The sequence below is a fragment of the Uranotaenia lowii genome, chromosome 3 (assembly GCF_029784155.1).
Source record: "Uranotaenia lowii strain MFRU-FL chromosome 3, ASM2978415v1, whole genome shotgun sequence".
Lineage (NCBI taxonomy): Eukaryota > Metazoa > Arthropoda > Insecta > Diptera > Culicidae > Uranotaenia > Uranotaenia lowii.
The window spans coordinates 110,787,991-110,809,420 of NC_073693.1; the positions used below are offsets into that span (position 1 = coordinate 110,787,991).

The 21,430-nt window shown below is 35.3% G+C and overlaps 1 protein-coding gene across 2 annotated transcripts; it reads left to right on the plus strand.

Moving 5' to 3' along the window:
- The first annotated feature begins 209 nt into the window (after window positions 1-209).
- LOC129757520 (peptidoglycan-recognition protein 3-like) lies at window positions 210-9,717 on the plus strand. Of its 2 annotated transcripts, none has more exons than XM_055754789.1 (4): window positions 210-962; window positions 8,622-8,876; window positions 8,933-9,298; window positions 9,361-9,717. In XM_055754789.1, exons 1-4 carry the CDS (start codon window positions 950-952, stop codon window positions 9,564-9,566), a joined length of 840 nt encoding a protein of 279 aa, XP_055610764.1. In that variant the 5' UTR covers window positions 210-949; the 3' UTR covers window positions 9,567-9,717. The 2 variants fall into 2 exon arrangements, with proteins under 2 accessions (XP_055610764.1, XP_055610763.1); XM_055754788.1 differs by lacking the exon at window positions 210-962 and adding an exon at window positions 1,395-1,536.
- Window positions 9,718-21,430: the final 11,713 nt, after the last annotated feature.

The following is a 21,430-nucleotide window of genomic DNA, read 5'->3' on the forward strand; positions in this document are numbered from 1 at the left end:
TTGAGATTATGAAAGTAATGATATAAAACGTGTTGTTTGCTTCCCTACCGCAAGTCTAGCTGCATCTGAAGATTACCGGAAAGCGCAAATATTTGCCGTGGCGGGCGGGAGAATAGCGCAAACAAGTCAAGTCATCTCAGAGAAAAGAGCGTGCAGCGGACTCAAACCTAAGGTTCAGATTTTTTTCGGGTTTAGTTAGTATATCACTAGACTAGCTACAGGTAGCTCAAAATTTTCCCTGGAAAGGTAGCATTTCTCGAAACGAACGACTTTTTTTCTGGATTAAATAGTTTGAAACTGCAATTTGCAGAACATTGTGTTGCAACGTTAAAACAACAGAAGCCAGTAGTAAATTGATATTCCGATGCACAACTTATAGCCGGTTGCATCAATTCAGATGATATTGAGCGCGCAGTACAATTGCAGTCCGATAGTTCAAGAGATTATCACCGGCAGCAGGTTCGTTTTGCTTGATTGATTGAACGTCTCGCGATCGCTAAACCTCAACCTCAACGAAAGTCATCATCATCAGCTGCGCTACGATCCGCTGGATTTGCAACGAGAAGTGGTCGAAATTCCAAGATGTGCAAATCTGTTCTGGAGTTCTCCGATGACAACTTTGCACGCTGTGAATAGGCAGTTCCCACGAGAGCCTCCTTGAAGCAACATCTTGATCGCGTGTGCCCCGGCGCCCAGAAAAGTAGCTTAAGCATAGTTTAGCCGTTCTTTAAGTGATTGGACTTAAGCGCCTCCAAAAAAGGCAAATTAGGTCTGTTTGAATGTAGCAAATTTTTGCCAGCGACCAGGCTTCAAGGTCGTGAAGATCGCGTATAGTTTCAAGGCTGATAAAACCAGGCCTTGACTCTAGTGCTTCCTCGATATCTATGGCGGAAACTTTCCCCGGAAAATCTCCTAGGATTTCCGAAGGTCTGAAATAGTTCAGAACACAATGTACTCCTCAGGTAAGTATAGTAGTGAAGAAGTCAATTTGTTCAAAGTGCTACACTTTCACGCGCTTCTCGGATGCTGCAATTGTAGACTCTCGCTCGGCAAATATTAACATTTCGATAAGACTGCCCTGCCTACGACAACAATAATGGCGACGGAAATGGACTGGCTGGAAGCTAGAAAACGCGTCAACCTACTTGAAGGTAAAACGCTTTAGGGAAAGAGACAATCTGACGTTGAGCAACCACCTAACTGGCGATAAGCCTCGTTTTGTTCTGGTTAGTTCGGCCCGATTTTTGTTTGTCTTCATCATGATGGGTTTGATGACATTGCAACGGGATCATCACACATCTTATGGGATAAATCCAAGATTATTGCACCACGAGTTGCAACCTAGAAGCTACGGCTGCAGTCACTAACAATATTGTTACGCGAGTGTTTGAATTGTGCAGTTGGTGCAGCTACAGGTTTATATTACCAAGGGATTTGGGGCAGGAAGTTGTCAACGGCGGCTTAGTTTAGTTAGATTTCGTTTGAATTTCGACACAAACGAAATGAGTCAAATCGTAAGCGTGGTAGTTTCATACGGTACATTGGTAATATTTCAAACTAACGTAGTCTAGGTTTGTTTAATCCTTAACTAAAATCTGTTCTTAAGTCTTCATTGTATTGAAAAAAACGTTGACTGTTGAGGTTTGAAAACTTATTAATTTTGAATAACAAAATGTGAACTGTTTAGTACAATGTTAAATCAAGGAAAGCTATTAATTTGTTTTGTTATTTAGTCATTTTTATTTCATGAATTTCAACTCTGTTAATCAACGTTACTGTAGACAGATTGTAGGTCCTAGGTAAGGTAACACTTTTTTTTTTGATTAAAATTAAAATTGAAATAAGCGATTCAGATTTCCGAATATTACTTAGATACTCTTTATCAATTTATGAGTTTTCAAGTTTAGACTTAACAAAACATTGAATTCTTAATTTCTTAGACTCTTATGGGATGGTGAAAAATAAAAAACACGGAATTGAGTGGATCCAAAATTAAAAACTTTGAATTTGAAACCATTTCATCCGTCATGAAATTATTATTAACCGCACTGTTTAAACCTCGTGTGCCCAACTCTGCTTTTAGGCGAGATTGACTAAAATCAACATAAAATTAAGGTCAAACTTAATTTTTGCTTAATTTTCACGCAGAATGTCCCAAAATATGTTAATCTAACAATCCATACTAATGAAAACTGTTCGACAGGCAATTGTCAAAAGCAACAACTAAGAAAAGGTTGAAAACAGGAGACAACTATTTAATAGCATCAGAAATCCTTGGCCTATGTTTTACAATCTAAAGATAATATGAAAAAAAATTTTTTTGAAAGCAAACAATGTTTAAACTTAGGTGAAACAGATGAGTCTATAGGACGGATTGGGAAACAACGACAACAATTCAAAAAGTATGTTTATTATTTCATGTAAGTTGAAATATCTCAGCTCTTTGTGCCACAATTTTAACAAAAATTCTTAAAATAAAGCTAAATAGAGTACATGGCCGTAGGAATGGGAAGGGGGGGGGGGAGGGAAGTTTAACCCCGACCCTCTATGAGGATCCAGAAAAGCAAGCGATGTATTCTACTCCATACTAAAAATTTAAAATTCTTATTCAAATTTTGATTATTGAACCTCGAAAACTAATCCCTAAAAATTTTCTTGCTAGTTAGAGAAATTTGTTTCAGAACATTAAATTTTAAATGGGATTATTCTCATTCCAGAGGTTCTGGTTCCCTATTATTGAAATATTAATTGCATTTCTATTTTCATATTTCGGATTCTGTATCTAGTCTAGGATTCTTGATTTTCGGTTCAAATCATCATTTAAAAAATATAAATGGAAAGCTGTTTTATAATCGCTCAAATTTAGTTTTGCATTTCATTCAGAATTGGATACATAATTTTCGAAACTCATATGCGTTTTAAATATTTAGATAATAATCTTACAAATATAAAAAAACCATCTTGGGTTTCGTTTGATTTTTATTCGGAGTTATTAAACTCAATTCTTGAAAATTATTTCTTTTGCAAAATACAAACAATATGAAACTTCAAAATGGCGATCCAGAATTGAAAACTAATAATCGGGTTCATTATATCTTTTATTTTATTCACATTTTATTTTAAATTGGCAAGTATAGGAAAAGTTATAAGAAAAATAAAAGACAAAGATTGAAACCCAAAACATCAGAATTTAAACTACAGGTGATTGAGAGTGTTAAAAAATTCAAATCTTGGCTTGTAATGAAAATGCTGGTTTGGAATCAAAATTCAAGAATAGTTTTTCTATGCTTAGGAAATCGCATTGAAATTCGAATACAAATCTATTATTCAAATTTCTAGTTCAGGTTCAGGATTAAGATTTAGAATGAATATTCAAAATTAAGGTTAAGATTCAGCTCATAAATGAGTTTTACAATCAAGATGAAACTATCAAGATGACTTTTTCGTTGGGGAATGTATATTGAAAGAGATCGAATACTTATAAATTGCCGAGTAGTGGCCTAGACTAAACTTTCCAGATCAAAATGGTTGTCTGTCGTTTTTGAGGTGGCGCCTTAATAGCATCTTCGAATCAAGGAGGGAAATGAAGTAACATCACCCAACACTGAATCAGCCAGATTCTATCGGAAATGATTCCATACAATCCGTTTCTTATCACCGCTGATCTAAAAAATGTTAAAAAGAACAATTTAAAAAAAGCTCTCATAAAGTATTAAAATTTCCTGCAACGATACTGCTCGATGATCGCCTTATATCCTTCCTTGAATCCTCCCCAACCGCCTCCGTAACAACCTTCTCAGCACGATCGTAATCTGCGATCTTAATCAGATGTGGAGGCCCGGTCAATATACTTAATACCATCACTCACATAAACTTCGAACGTCGCAGTGCATTAGAAGTTTATTGTAAATAGTCAAATTCAAAACAAATACTGTGGACAGGATATTTTATACCAATGCTTGATTGCTGTGATTGCATTCTAAACATGTGAGTGCGTACCCATTTTGAACATGAACTCGATCTTGCACACTACACTTGAGTTCAAATATGTTTACAGATGAGAAAGTTCAACACGTACTATGATGGTAGAGTTCAAGTGTGTTTATAAACTTCTTCACACATCGCACATGGGTTGCTCTTTGAAGACTGCTTATAATTGTAATTGTTAGTTTAATTTTAAAATTTCAAAGTTTTCAACATTTAGAATACATAACTCAGGTAAAAATTAAAATTTGAAGGTAAAATTCGAGTTTGTTTTGTCTGTGGTTGAGAAAAAAATTGTTTATTATTAAATCACCCACATGATTTTATTAATGAAATTCATTATCGAAGGAAAATATTTTCTGTTATCTTCCTGTAATACAAATAGCAGGGAATTCCATATTTTTGTGTATTGTTTAACTTTTGCAGTTGCAGTTTTTCAAAAGCCAAACTAAAGTATAGAACTTGGAATGAGTTCACAAGGATTAGATTTGAACCACGCAATTTTAATCTATTACTTGAACTTTTGAAAATTTGATTTGTTTTGACGGGTTTCAAGAAAAAAAATTTATGAACAAATCAAATAAATAAATAAGCTAGGTTCACCAGTTTATTTTAGCCACTTCTAAGATTTCTATTTGTTACTTGTTACTAGCTTTCCATTTCAAAGATTTAAACCTCAAAATTTGAGGATATATATTAAATTTTTTTTTATTGGAAAACCTGTTAATGTTAACACACTTAAAATTGAATAATCAAATAGTATAAACATTTTTATTTTTTATTATTAATTGATTCAGCAAAAAAAAAAACATAGTAAAAAATTGATCACCAAACCCCCCTCCCCCATGAGACGGTTCTTCCTACGGCCATGATAGGTTACACAATTTAATAAAAAAACAAGTAAAGTTGTTTAGCCCCTGGGGTTATGCCATACGACGTAATGAAAGCTCACGCGAGATATGCTGAATTCAGGATATTTACTTCAGCAAGAAGAAAATTTAAATAATAGACTCAATAGTGGAAAAAATTGTTGTTTCAATTTAAATTTCTAATCAAAGATAGAAAAGGTTATTTTCTGTTTTTTTTTATTTATAGCTAAGTAAGAAATTGAAATGAAAATTCAATAAAGAATATCAGTATTGGACCAATTTAAGCAACTTATTTTAAATTTCAATAGTTCCCGGCATTTGCTCTATCAAATATATGGAATTAAAAATCTGCATCAATTTTTTCCAAATTTCAACACATTGTATAAAAACGAGTAAACAATTAAATAAAATTTATATTATGAATTTTAAATTCCTTATTTGGCTTGAAACTTTGTTTCTCAAGATTGTATATGGAATGCATTTATGGTTTGTTTGTCAAATAATTATTTAAAGATATTATTTTAATTTGAGACACTGAATTGTGGTTCTGAATAAAATCTAATTTCAGGGTTCGAATTATACTCCGGAACACTTATATCCGTATATCCATAGAATTTGAATTTACTTTTTTTTTGTTTTTTATTGTGAATACCAAGTCTGAAATCTTAACGTTAGGCCCAATTGTTACGAGGGAAATATTTATCCTGCTTTCGATGAAGCCAAGCAATCAACGATGAAATAAAAATATTTTAATATCCATCTTTAATTTTATTAAGTGAAAAATTTTAGCTACTTTTCGATTTGTTGGCATATTGAAAAAAATGATTCGTAGGGAAAAATTGATCAAAGTCGTCCGATGCCTGAATCCGGCCCTGATGTCAAGTCTTGTTTGCATTAAACATAGTCTTCAATTATAGGGGAGAATGGCGATAGTTGATCCCTTTTTATTATTTTCATTTTTTTTTTTTGACAACTCGTTCAGATCGTTGTATTTTGCATTCTCTGCAAAAGTTAGTTCGATGCATGAACCCGTAAATAAACTTGAAGCGTTTTCGTGGTACTAAAAAAATTGTAATATTTTCTAAGTTAAAGGAGAATTGATCCTTTATTAAAGAAGACTTGATTCTTTGATCAGGGTACACTAAGCTTTGGCAAAAATCGTGCAAAATATATAGATAAAAGTTCCATTGATTTTTTGGCCATATTCATTTAGTTTGCATTTCACAGTCTATAAGTGTCAGACAAAATGAATTCTGAAAGTTTGTCTACTGCCCTATTTTCACTGCATACTTAAAGGCGTAATTTTCTAATTTTTAGATAAAAGCACTTTTTTGTTATTTTAATCAGGAAATTATTAATAACTTAGTGGTTAGCAATGATCAATATCCATTCAGATCATGATGCCTATAAATATGAAAATGGTCAACATGTGGTTTACAGCGAGTTAAGATTTATTTTATAGGACAATTCTTTAACATTCCATAGACAAATATCGATATCCTAAAAATCGAAGCCGCAGATTTGAGGGTTTGGAATAATATGTACTTAGGGGCCGTTCACATTCCACGTGGACAACTTAGGGGGAGGGGGGGTGTATGGAAATGTCCACGCTTGTCCACGGAGAGGGGGGTAGGGGTTTGGGTCATGTCCACGTGGACATACTTACTGTTTGAATCTTAAAATTACAAAGCTTTCCAGTTTAAGTTTAACCAATTAAAAACTACTTGAAAGCAAGTAATAAATATGATAATTAAGAAATTTAAAAACTTTTAAATTATTTTATATCAGGTAATGCTATTTCTTTTTTTTTCTAATCAGCCGTTCCAATAACAAACAGGCAAAAAGTAATGTTTTCTAACTGTCAAATGAGTTTTTGGAAAAAAGAACAATTTCAAATCTGTCCACGTGGACATCCGGGGACGGGGGTAGGGGTTTGCCAAATGTCCACGCTTGTCCACGGAGGGGGTGGGGGGTGTCAAAAATCTAATTTTTTTGTCCACGTGGTATCTGAACGGCCCCTTATCATACGTAAAATGTCTTTCTCGGTTAAAAATGACGATTTTCACGGTTTTATTATACTGGATTCTGAATGGCGTGGCGAAAACATGGCATATTAAAAAAAAATTCATTGAAAATTAATTTATTTAAAAAAACCAAGTTTTTTTTTATTTTTCTTCCCATTCTTCTCCGGAACTTTCAGGCGAGGCTTGAAAACGAAAAATCTCTGACAGAAGATCCGTCAGATGACCGCTAGAAAGGTTGTTTCGATTTTTTCCACGATTTTTTTCAAACTCTCACCCCGCTTTCGGGTCTATCATTTTTCGCACGATTTGATCGTCGTATTTTGTTTATTATATCGGTGGACAGCTTTTTTAAGACACGATATTTGACCTGTTTTTCTTTTGTTTGCTGGTCGAATAAGACAGAAAAATCGAAAGGCTCGAATTGCGCTTAATTGAAGCTCTGACTTCTCATACCGTCATGGAATGAATCATTACGATTATTCAAACTTAAGCTTACTTGAACTTCTAGAACGTTTTATTACATGCATTTTGGTTGCATAGTTGATTTGCAGCTGTTTTGAGGTCTCTCATTAAGACTTTAATAGATTTTTCACAACCCTGCCCAAAAATTTTGATCAATGAATTTATTTAAATATTGAACGCTATCTGAAACACCACTTAACAGATTGCCACAAAACTTTGCATTGCGTTATAAGGCTGTATCTCTGAAAATTTCATCAATTTTTATCCATCCAACCAGCAAAAATTAGTTCCTGTAAAATTACGCAAATGTCCTGTAACAAAAAGGAGCAGGACATTTACCGTTATTTTACAGGTCGAAAAACAAATTATGTGACACTTAATTTTCAGTGTACAACTTTTTACAGGACATTTGCTGTAATAATAAATGAATCTTCGTTAACTTTCAAGGAAAACAATTTAAAATTGAAAGTTTTGTTAATTACAGGTTGATTTATTTTAAAGGTTGCAGTTTCAGTGACACATAATAGTCAAAAAAAATTTCTGTGCATTCAAAAGTTATTCACAAATGAAAGTGTTGCAGCAATCGTTTCTGTTCGAGCGAAATATGTTTGTATCGTGTGTGGTCAAGCATCTTATGTGTGATCAAAGTAATATAAATTCAAATAAAAATCATCGATCGCAAATAATAATTTCAATTTTTTATATAATATCCGAGTCTGAATCATACGTCTCTTGGCTGATCCATGACACATTTCCCCTGATTCGTGATTTATTGGTCCTAACTCTCGATTCTATACCAATGTACAGTAAACCTGACTTTTGACCCTTCTTAGCTGAAATTACCTGTAATAAAGACATTAAAATCAAATTATTCTTGATTCTTGAATCTGATCTTTGAAATCTTGATCCTTAAATTTTCTTTTGATTTTTGACTCCTGCCTAACGGGTAAAGACACTAAAATGATTAACTTCCTCTACCTCGAGTGTGTTTTCAAACAAACCTAGATGTTTTCACAATCAGTGTAAATACAATGTGTTCAAAGCTCGGAAGAATCTTATCAATCTGCAGTCTAAACAAAATGGACGTATTGCATAATTCACGTTTTCCTAATCAGAAAATTGACAAACTACGACAAGTAGGGCAACCATTCCAGTCATGCTCATATTGCTGAACGCTCAACTCTTGCTATGCGCGGAGAAGCACTTTGAGCATCTCCAGCATGATACCGACAGGCTGGAAAACGGCGATGCTACAGTAATTTTCATGATTTTGTTCTTACAGCTCGCAGTGCAGCGGTGGGAAGTGCGAACCGTTTGAAGAGCCCTGTCAGCCGTAGCCCATCTGAATGTGACCTGGAAGCTGGCGAAGGCACTCCACTACTGGTGAAGGTAGCGAAGGTTGACAACGGAGGACAGCAGCAGAATTATGCGAATCAGACTATTCGTCTTCAAACGACGGCCATTTTGGCTATCCTAGCCCTAGTTCTGTGCCTGTTGCTTGGGATCGTTATAGCCGTGTATCTGATGGTGTTGCAGAGTAAGTAGGGATCGTAACAAAACTCTGAGCTATGTTTGACAAATTCCATATTTCAGTCCCAAGACCATGGCCGGTGTCGCATCCCTTCTACATGGTCGAGAAAAATGGTTGGATGTCGGGACAGCAATCGCCAGTTACAGGACTTCCTTCGGCGAAACTTGGTATGCAAGCCCTGGTGAAGTCCGCCATCCGAAATGTGATCGTCGTTCAAACGGGAAGTGAACCGTGCTACGGACAGGCCGATTGCGTCGAATACGTTCGTCAGGTACACAACGAAGCTGTAACTCAAAACGGAACGCATATCCCGTTTAACTTCCTGATCGGTGGCGACGGCAAAACCTATGAAGGTCGAGGTTGGGAAGGTCAGCATGGCTTTACCGATTTACCCGGGAAGAATGATACCATCGTCGTTGGATTGATTGGTTAGTATCGGAGCACCGTATTCAGCTTTGTCCAACTAATTTTGGGAATCACTTTCTTATAGGAACCTATGAGGGTCGACGACCGGAAACGATCGTTCTGGACGAAGTCAAGGCACTGCTGACGGAATCGATCCGACGCTTTTCGCTGTCGCCTAACTATGATCTCTATGGGGTGACAAACCGTTTCGTCTCACAGGAGGGTCGCTGGACGGAGCTATACAAGGAACTGAGACACTGGAAGCACTGGAAAGGATTTGTTATAGGGTGACGGAAAAAGAAGGAGTTTGACGATATTTTAATTTATTTCAAGTTTTTATAATAATTAAAAAAAACAACAACAACAAAAAGGAAACGAAGAAAACGAATCAAGTATTACCTAGCAAAATTTATAAAATAAACGAATTGTTTATTTTTCCGATTATTCTTTTTTTTGTAATTTTGTCTCGGGTAACAGAAAAACTGTGGAATGATTATGTCACAAGATACAAGGCCTAAATTCTTTTTGCGTATAAAACAAAATAGTAATCAACATTACTAAACCTGCGAACAAAATTTAGTTAGGGTTTAGTGGTATTTCTCTTAGATAAACTAAGCTGTCAGGTGATCCCATAACATTAGTGGTATCAGAATTTGCGCATATATACTCAGGAGGGAAGTGCAAAACCCGAAAAAATCGATTGGTGATAGTTGTTTGTTGGACATTTTGTGACTGAAAAAGTAACGTGCAAGACCAGAATACAAATCCTGGTGCTTTGTTAAAACTTGGTGGCGGTACTATCCCTCAATCAAGGCGGCCAACTAGAGCTGCATCAAACTGGTGATCTAAAAAGCGGTCCTAACATCTATCATTTCATCAAGAACTTGGATGCAAACAAGTCAATGGTACTGGGGTGCTAAAACTAATACGCAAAAAAAAAACGTTTAGCTAAAGCCCTCCCCGTTGTGTTTCCGCTTCTGATAATGGTTAGGAGTTTGTCTTTGACGTTCGTATGTTTCCTTGGAGCTCTGATAACTGGCATATGCATTGTCTCCATATATGCTTTCCCAAATACGTTGCATGACGGAAGCTTCTTAAGTCGGCCTTCTTAGTTAAGAGGTCAATGACGAATGGGGTAGATGTAGCGCCCGTACGATCTTGAAACGTGTCGATGTTGGTTAGCCGGAGACTGGCTTTGATAGAAAAGCAGTCGTAATCATGTCTAGACAGTTGTCCAAGGACACATCATGGATGGCTTCGATACCTCGGGTTAGGATAGCACAGAAAAGTCTTTCCGAACAGTAGACGTTTCCGAAGTCTATAGTCAAGCTAAAACTTGATTGGGCTCAATTGGGCTCAATAGGGACCAGCACAAAACGTTTAGAGCAAGCGGAATAACTCGGTCCATGGTAACCGTATTCCAATTTCTCGGGCATCCCACTTTCGCCAGATCACGCTCCTCTTGGTCTAAACACATCTCTCGTTGCGCCCTGATCATCTGGCGCTTACCAGATTCCTAGCGAACACATGTTTTGCAAGACAGTCGACTGGCATTCTTGCAATATGTCCTACCCAGCGTATTCGTCCAGCCTTTGCCACCTTCTGGACCCTGGGTTCGCAGTGGAATAGCACGAGCTCGCGGTTCATCCTTCGCCTCCTCACTCCGTACTCAGTACGCCGCCAAATATGGTTTTTGACAATCGTCGCTTGAATACTCCGAGTATGCGCAGGTCCTCCTCGAGCAATACACGGTAATTTTTATTTATTCAGAGACTGATTTGTTTCCGTTCAGGAGTCGCATCATGTATGAAGATGAAAACAACTGAGTTTAAAACCTTCAAAATTTTGAGTTGTTTTCATCTAGTGAGTTCCAAATTCTGTGACTTAGCTAAGACGCACACTTTTTCGAGCACAAACAGATGAAAACAACTCAGAGCGGTTGAAAACAAAATTCATTGGTTTGACGGGGCGACGGGTAAAATTCTAAAATTTGTTTGATTGATTTGTTTTTATATATTTTGATCCCATTATCAGCAGCTATAACCAACGGCAGCAGGCACTAACAAACAGAGGCTACCAGCCGCCCCAGTGACTCCAGCCAAACATTCCCCATGATTCAAAAAAGTAATTAAAATAATCATTTTTATTAAGTAGGGGAGAGTGGGGTATCATGGGCCACTTTTTTTCTTTGTTTCATAACTTCTTTATGAGAAACGATTAAATTCAAAAAATAAATGGAAATGTTTTCTACATTTTTGAGGTATCATTAGCCATTTTTTGTTATTTTTTAAATACATTAATTTCTCAAGTTTTGACTGTTTTAAAAAAAGTATTTTTTTTTTATTTTGAAAAACTGTGGGGAAACGTGGGCCACCAGTTCCAAATTGACTAGATAACGTGCAAAGTTAATGAATTGAGCCAAAACTGAAATTTCATAATTTATTTAGTTATTTTAAAGCGATTTCAGATGAGGAAACTAAAAAGTGAGCTGTGTATGATCGAATAGATCCTAAAACCTGGCTCGCGAACGTTTCGGCAAAATTCCATATATAGGATTTTTGTTCGTCTCTATCGCATTAGAAAAGATGGATAAAACATTTTTCATAATTCTTCATTTGGCATAAGAAAACTTTACAAACAGTAATAACGTTTTTTAAGTTCTGGACGTGTATAAAAACACCAAAATATAAGTGGCCCACGTTTCCCCACAAGCAATGATTTGGAAATTGGTTGCGTTTGTGTGACCTATTTATGTTTCATCAAAAATTCCTTTTCCACGTGAAAGAACATGACAAAACCAAGATCATAAGCGTATGAGCATATTTTTGTTATGTACTTGAGGTCTCGCACGGATGCAATTTTGCGGGTGCTTGTTTAATTATGTAAGTGCATTTTTCTAGGGTAGTTTCATAAAAGAAGCATATGATACGTGCATTAGTCAACAACATATAGAAAAACATGACTACGCAAAGCGACGATGATGACAGTTGGATTGGGATTTTTATCTCAACACACAGCTGAGATATTTGAGGTGGCCCACGTTTCCCCATGGCCCAAGTTACCCCACTCTCCCCTACGAATAGTTTAAATCCGTTTTTTTTATTTCAGCAACACCATGGTGTGCCGTGTGCGGATGCCACTTCAAGATCCATCCCCCCGAACTGAAAACCCCGAAGAAGAGTCAGCAGCCGACACGTTAATGCTTTGAGTTCATCATCTACGTTGCAAAAACGCTCGGAAACCAGATCGATGGATCCGTCGAAAGAGGACGACCAATTTCTAAAAGACGCGGGCAGCTTAGATAAACAACTTTGTTTGCCGGGTACTGATTGCAGGAGACAAAAAATTGCAACCAACAGATAAAATTGTAAATGTAGGAAGGTTATATAATTTAGGAAAATAAATGGTGCTCATCCCGCAAATGACTCGGTTTGATATTGAAATCGAAAATTAGATTTATTTCTGCTCGAAAATTCCATAAAATTCTGAGTAGTTTTCGTTCAGACCATTCAAACGGCATCTATGCGTGCCCGAATGAAAACAACTCAAAATGCGCGAAAACCACCATTATTCAAATCTGAATTGTACCGCTCTAATCAAAATTTGAGTTTTCCCAGTTTTGGCGAATTTTGAATTGTTTTCCTTCAAATCTGAGTCAAGGTGAATTAGAGTGTAGGACAACCGATCTAATGAGCGTCAGGTACAGGTTACACTTCGTGCGAGGGCTAAGTCTTCTCGACCGCAGTTGCTAGTGGAGTTTATTTGTTTATTTAATCAACATACCAATTATCTATAGGTCCAAATGATGACTTAAAATTAGAAATTAAATTACACAAAATTTACATCTAACAAACGATTTCTCTATATACTTATAACTTTTCTTCGGAAAACATTCCTCGAAACGTCGAAGTCGAAGAGCCCGGAAAAGCGGTTGAACGTTTTCATAACACTGATGAAAGCATTATTGGCTCCGTAGTTGTTCAATCGAATTGGAACATGCAGTTGAAGGTCCTGGTTTCCCAGTCCATAGCTTCCAGTAGCGTAAGACAATCGATTCGCGATGTCAGTAGATCGGCGTCGAAAGAGGCTCGTGTTGCATTTTTTCGGGCTTGAAGAGTATCAGTGTCTATGAGACGACATCGATGTTCGTAGCTTGGCACGTGAAACTAGTCTTGCCAGTTTAGGTGTCTGAGGGCATAATGTGAGAAGCGCCGCTGGATAGCCTCGAACCTCTCGGTACCGTTCTGGTAGTAGGGACACCAGACAGCTGATGAATATTCGGGAAGGATCGACCTGTGCTGCAATACAGGTTCTTCAGGAAGTACACGTTCTTGAAATCTTTCGGCACTCGAAATAAAAATCCAAGGCTTCTACTTAGAACCTTTATCGACGACGTAGTTCGTATGTGTTTTGAGCTCCAGCTTACGCTCAGTTCATTGATGTGGTCCACACAATGGACTCATCTGCTCAGAAGTACTCCACGCAAAAATTCGATACGTTTTGAGACCCAGACCTCGATCTTGTCAGCCACCGTAAGCTGCCCTCGTCCAAAGTGGAGCTCCGGAAATTCTGTCAGCTTCTAGAAAGAAATATTCTTTGAGTTAGATCGTTTACTAAAAAATATGCATGCAATCAAAGTACTTACCACCATCTCCGCAGATGAGCAATTGCCTCCCGACTTTTCATGACCGCCACAAAATCCTAAACTCGTCCGGATTCACTGCTTAAAACAAATTACAACCTTCCAAACCAACCGCGAAAAAATCGTCCGAAGAAAAAAAAATGGTGCGCAAATGTTTGCTTCTACACGCTAAATGGTAAATGTGTGAAAAAAGGAAAAGTTCAACAAAGTTAAGATTTAAAGTTTACCATGAAGTCAGAGGTGCAAAGAGATCCCTACATGTAGCATGCAGCGCACGACTTTTAGCCGATTCTAACAGACCGACGTCAGCCACGAAAGAATCGTCTTGCAAAGTTGCAGACTGATTCTTTCTCCCTTATGTGCAGAGCGTCGAACGTGTCTGCAAGTAAAAGTCAACCGCGCGGTAAAATCCTTTGACTGCACGTTCCGAAAATTTCAAACGATTCTCCGAAGTTAGGATCACTTGCAAACTTGCAAGCCCGAAGGTAAAATCCCTTGAGCCGAACAGAAAGAATCACTTCCGAAGATAGCTACAGTCTGCAAGTTGCTTGCATGCAGCGCGATGATGCGATGAAGGACGTTTGCAAACTTGCAAGTTACAGATAGAACCGTAGAACCGTTCTTATGCGGTTCGATTTGTTCCACTGCACCCCAACCCAACCTAAAACCGAACCGAATCCATGGCATGGAGGAAGAAAGTGATAGGCCGAGGTGCCGTCGACTATCCATTCAGTTCAGTTGCCGTTCAGCCAGCGAAGCGGCATGCCGTACGACAAGAGCAAGGCCATGTTGAAGTTGTTGTTGTTGGTGCCTTCGTGTTCGTTTCGTTTTCTTCTAAGGTCGAATTCACAGTGAGCGCGAAGCGAAGTGCGAAGCGAATTTCTAATTCGCGCAGAAAACCGCTTCTCATTGAAACACGTTGAAAAAAACATCGACCGGCCACAGTGCAAGCGAATTTTCTCGCGAAGAGCCGGGCTCGATCGCGCGAATTCATCCAGTTCATCCGGACATACACTGAAAATATTCTCTGGGATATTTCTTTTCGCAAATGATAATTATTAAAAAATCATTTTCAAAAGTTTATTTATTTAATTATCATTGCCGTTTCTGTGTTGGTTATGAAAAATGCACGGTTTTTAGCGTGAATTTTCACAAATAACGCGGTGTCAGTCTTTTTCAATTGAAACAAAATCTAACTGGCAATAAACGACCGGTGCCACAATATGTGTATAGGGTGAAGGGGCTGAACGGATAGAAGTTAGAATTCGTTGTCCGATGCCATCTTGAAATCCAATATGTCCCCTTCCATTCAACTTTAAAATGCCGGAAGTGACTGAAAAGCACACGAAACTCCCACATCTGGGTATTGGATGAAAGGGCTCAATAAGTAGAAGTCGAATTTGGCTGTTCGACGCCATCTTGAAATCAAAGATGACGGTTTCCGCTTAATTCAAAGGGCAGTAAATAACTGAAAATCGCATGAACCATCCACAATATAGGTAATTAGTAAAAGGGCTCAAAAAGTTGATGAAAAATGATTGACAAAATTTTTGAGAAAACTGCAGAAAAGCACTGAAAGAAATTAACAAAAATATGACAATGTGTTGAAAAATAAAGTAATGATGACAAAAATATAACAAAACTGCGTGGCAAAAATATAAATAACTATTACTAAAATTTGAAAAATGACAAAAATTTGAAAGAACTATGACAAAAATATGACAAACAAAATAATGACAAATGACAAAACTTTGAATAAAACACGACAAATGTGCTGAAAAAATTATACCGAAAAATATGACAAATTTTGACAACTAATTTACAAAAACGACAGAGTAATAAATAAATTTACAATAAAATCACAAAACTGACACATATATAAAACTATAAAAAAAACATATTTCAAAGGTGGTAAAAATATGGCAAAAATTTGTCATTAAAATGAAAAAAATAAGACAAATGGACTAGAATACGACGAAGTTCTGAAAAAAATATGATAAAAGTCTGACAAAATTATGAAGAATGAAATAAAAAGATAACAAAATACTTTTAAATACATGTAAAAAAAATTACAAAATGATGACAAATACATAATACAAATAAATATATTTGTCATTTATATTTCATTTGTCATATTTTCCATAATGTTGTCAAATATTTGTCAAAGTTTTTATTTCGTGTTTTGTTATCATTGTAATTTTTTTGTTATTTAGTTTAGTCAATTTTAATTAATTTTGTCAGATTTTTTTAATATTTTGGTCATGGCTTTGCCATTTTAATGTCAAATTTATCAAAATTTTGGTATATTTTTCTAATATTTTTATCACCTTTGCCATATTTTTCTCAAAGTTTTGTCAGCGTTTCGTAATTTGTGTTGTCATAATATTGTAAAATATCTTTTCATAATTTTATATTTTTGTCATAGTTTTGGTAGATTTGTTTTCATGCGATTTTCAGTCATTTGAAATATTTTAAAGTTGAGCGGAAGCCGCCGAATTGGATTTTAAGATGGTGTTTCATAGCGTCAGACTGCAAAATTCGACTTCTACTAATTGATTCCTTTCACCTAATACCACAATTATGGGTGTTTTATGCGATTTCAGGAGTTTTTTTTGTCATTTTCGCCATCTTGGTTTTTCGGAATTAATGCGGAATTAAAGCGGTTTTTTTGCGCGGCACGTATTCCCCGTTCACAGTTTTTATTCTGCAAATAAATTTGCAAAGATTTTTTCGCGTGTGAATAATTTTTGCAAAACACAGAAGGTTTTTTTCAGTGTTGAACCGCTTCGCAATTCGCGAGCACTGTGGCCGGCCTTCAAAAACGAACTTGCGAAATTCATCCGGAGAATGAATATTTCGCTTCGCAGTTCGCTTCGCGCTCACTGTGTTCGTACCCTAAGGTCGAATTCACAGTGAGCGCGAAGCGCAGTGCGAAGTGAATTTCTAATTCGCGCGAAAAACCGCTTCTCATTGAAACACGTTGAAAAAAACATCGACCGGCCACAGTGCAAGCGAATTTTCTCGCGAAGAGCCGGCTCGATCGCGCGAATTCATCCAGTTCATCCGGACATACACTGAAGATATTCTCTGGGATATTTTTTATCGCAAATGATAATTATAAAAAAATCTTTTTCAAAAGTTTATTTATTTAAATATTATTGCCGTTTCTGTGTTGGTTATGAAAAATGCACGGTTTTTTAGCGTGGATTTTCACAAATAACGCGGTGTCAGTCTTTTTCAATTGAAACAGAATCTAACTGGCAATAAACGACCGGTGCCACAATATGTGTATAGGGCGAAGGGGCTGAACGGATAGAAGTTGGAATTCGTTGTCCGATGCCATCTTCAAATCCAATATGTCCCCTTCTATTCAACTTTAAAATGCTGGAAGTGACTGAAAAGCATGAAACTCCCACATCTGGGTATTCGATGAAGGGGCTCAATAAGTAGAAGTCGAATTTGGCTGTTCGACGCCATCTTGAAATCAAAGATGGCGGTTTCTGCTTAATTCAAAGGGCAGTAAATAACTGAAAATCGCATGAATCATCCATAATACAGGTAAATAGTAAAAGGGCTCAAAAAGTAGATGAAAAATGATTGACAAAAATTTAACAAAAATTTTGAGAAAACTGCAGAAAAGCACTGAAAGAAATTAACAAAAATATGACAAGTGTTAAAAAATAAAGTAATAATGACAAAAATATAACAAAACTGTGAAAAAAATATGAATAACTATTACTAAAATTTGACAAAGGACAAAAATTTGAAAGCACTATGACAAAAATATGACAAGCAAAATAATGACAAAACTTTGAATAAAACACGATCAATGTGCTGAAAAAAATTATACCGAAAAATATAACAAATATTACAAAATTAGACAAAAATATGAGAAAAATGTCACATAAATGGCAAAACTATGACAAATGTTTTGACAAAATATGACAAAATTATAATCAAAATTAGACAATAAAATGACCTGTCAGAACATATATATATATATAGATTAGTGAACCTTCATATAAAAGAAGCGACATCTGATCCCTCTTAAAATAAAATATGTGGCAACATCGCCGAAATCTTGGACAACAAAATCCCCAGCACTGTTTTCTGGCTCAATGTTCAAGCTCTGAAGTGAACGCTCCTTTAATCCAACAAAACAACATTGAACTCGATGCCCGAAGGATCGCGATAAACGGTATGAATGACTTGAATTTTGTTAATAATCAGTTAGTTTTTTAACAAGGAACTAGATTCACCAAAGCATTGAAAAAAATTGCTCCTAATCATAAATTCATATGACCAGCTTAAAAATTATCTGTTTAAACTATAACAACAATCATAATACCTTCCTTGGTTGAGTTTTCAATAAGAAAGGTAAAAGTTCTGCGACAAAATGCTCGGATCGATTGGAATCGATTTTGACAGTTCTTTTGCTCGATTGGAATTTTGTGTTTCAGATGTCACTTCTCTTATATACAGGTTCACTAATATAGATAAATATTTGACAACTAATTCACAAAAATGACAATGTTAAAAAAAAAATTAACAATAAAATCACAAAACTGACACATATATAAAACTATTAAAAAAAAATATTTCAAAGATGGTAAAAATATGTCAAAAATTTGACATTAAATTGAAAAAAAATAAGACAAATGGGCTAGAATATGACAAAGTTCTGAAAAAAATATGACAAAAATTTGACAAAATAATGACAAAAATCTGACAAAATTATAAAGAATGAGATAAAAAGATAACAAAATACTTTTAAATACATGTTAAAAAAATTACAAAATGATGACAAATACGACAGTAAAATAACAAAAGTTTAACAAAAAATGACAAAAATCCTAAAATATAATGAAGAATGTGTTACAAATATATGGCAAATATGAAGAAAAAATGACAAAATATGACAAAGACAAATCTATGGGCTTGCGATATGTGTTGCTCAGTTGGCGAGTTCAAATACAAGAGTAAACATCCAACACGGTTGTACCGAGTAAGACTTTCAGTATGAAGAGAACATGTTATTATATTTGTCATATTTATATTTCATTTGTTATATTTTCAATAATGTTGTCAAATATTTGTCAAAGTTTTTATTTCGTGTTTTGTTATTATTGTATTTTTTTTTTGTCATTAAGATTAGTCAATTTAATTAATTTTTGACACATTTTTTTTAATATTTTGGTCATGGCTTTGCCATTTTAATGTCAAATTTATCAAAGTTTTGGTATATTTTTCTAATATTTTTACCACCTTTGCCATATTTTTCAGTTTTGTCAGCGTTTCGTAATTTTTGTTGTCATAATATTGTAAAATATCTTTTCATAATTTTGTTATATTTTTGTCATAGTTTTGGTAGATTTGTTTTCATGCGATTTGCAGTCATTTGAAATATTTTAAAGTTGAGCGGAAGCCGCCGAATTGGATTTTAAGATGGCGTTTCATAGCGTCAGACTGCAAAATTCGACTTCTATTAGTTGATTCATTGCACCTAGTACCCACATTATGGGTGTTTTATGCGATTTCAGCAGTGGTTTTTGCCATTTTCGCCATCTTGGTTTTTCGGAATTAACGCGGAATTAACGCGGTTTTTTTTTTGCGCGGTACGTATTCGTCGCTCACAGTTTTTATTCTGCAAATAATATTTTTCACGTGTTAAAAATTTTTGGAAAACACAGAAGGTTTTTTTCAGTGTTGAACCGCTTCGCAATTCGCGTGCACTGTGGCCGGCCTTCAAAAACGAACTTGCGAAATTCATCCGGTGAATGAATATTTCGCTTCGCAGTTCGCTTCGCGCTCACTGTGTTCGTACCCTAAGGTCGAATTCACAGTGAGCGCGAAGCGAAGTGCGAAGCGAATTTCTAATTCGCGCGAAAAACCGCTTCTCATTGAAACACGTTGAAAAAAACATCGACCGGCCACAGTGCAAGCGAATTCTTGTGCGAAGACCCGGCTCGATCGCGTGAATTCATCCTGTTCATCCGGACATACACTGAAAATATTCTCTCGGATATTTTGTATCGCAAATGATTATTTATCAAAAAATCTTTTTCAAATGTTTATTTATTTCATTATCATTGCCGTTTCTGTGTTGGTTATGAAAAATGCACGGTTTTTTAGCGTGGATTTTCACAAATAACGCGGTGTCAGTCTTTTTCAATTGAAACAAAATCTGATGTTTTGATGTTTTAAACTGGCAATAAACGACCGGTGCCACAATATGTGTATAGGGCGAAGGGGCTGAACGGATAGAAGTTGGAATTCGTTGTCCGACGCCATCTTGAAATCCAATATGTCCCCTTCTATTCAACTTTAAAATGCTGGAAGTGACTGAAAAGCATGAAACTCCCACATCTGGGTATTCGATGAAAGGGCTCAATAAGTAGAAGTCGAATTTGGCTGTTCGACGCCATCTTGAAATCAAAGATGGCGGTTTCCGCTTAATTCAAAGGGCAGTAAATAACTGAAAATCGCATGAATCATCCACAGTATAGGTAATTAGTAAAAGGGCTCAAAAAGTAGATGAAAAATGATTGACAAAAATTTAACAAAAATTTTGAGAAAACTGCAGAAAAGCACTGAAAGAAATTAACAAAAATATGACAAGTGTTAAAAAATAAAGTAATAATTACCAAAATATAACAAAACTGTGGTAAAAATATAAAAAACTATTACTACAATTTGACAAAGGACAAAAATTTGAAAGCACTATGTCAAAAATATGACAAACAAAATAATGACAAATGACAAAACTTTGAATAAAACACGACTAATGTGCTGAAAAAATTATACCGAAAAATATAACAAATATTACAAAATTAGACCAAAATATGAGGAAAATTTCACATAAAAAGCAAAACTATGACAAATGTGAAAAAATATGACAAAATTATAATCAAAATTTGACAATAAAATGACCTGACAGAACTAATATATGGATAAATATTTGACAACTAATTTACAAAAATGACAAAGTAATAAAGAAAATTAACAATAAAATAACAAAACTGACACATATATAAAACTATAAAAAAAATATTTCAAAGGTGGTAAAAATATGGCAAAAATTTTACATTAAATTGAAAAAAAAAATAAGACAAATGGGCTAGAATATGACAAAGTTCTCAAAAAAATATGACAAAAATTTGACAAAATAATGACAAAAATCTGACAAAATTATAAAGAATGAAATAAAAAGATAACAAAATACTTTTAAATACATGTAAAAAAATTACAAAATGATGACAATTACGACAGTAAAATAACAAAAGTTTATCAAAAAATGACAAAAATCCTAAAATATAATGAAGAATGTGTTACAAATATATGGCAAATATGAAGAAAAAATGACAAAATATGACAAAGACAAATCTATGGGCTTGCGATATGTGTAGCTCAGTTGGCGAGTTCAAATACAAGAGTAATCATCGAACACGGTTGTACCGGGTAAGACTTTCAGTATGAAGAGAAGATGTTATTATATTTGTCATATTTATATTTT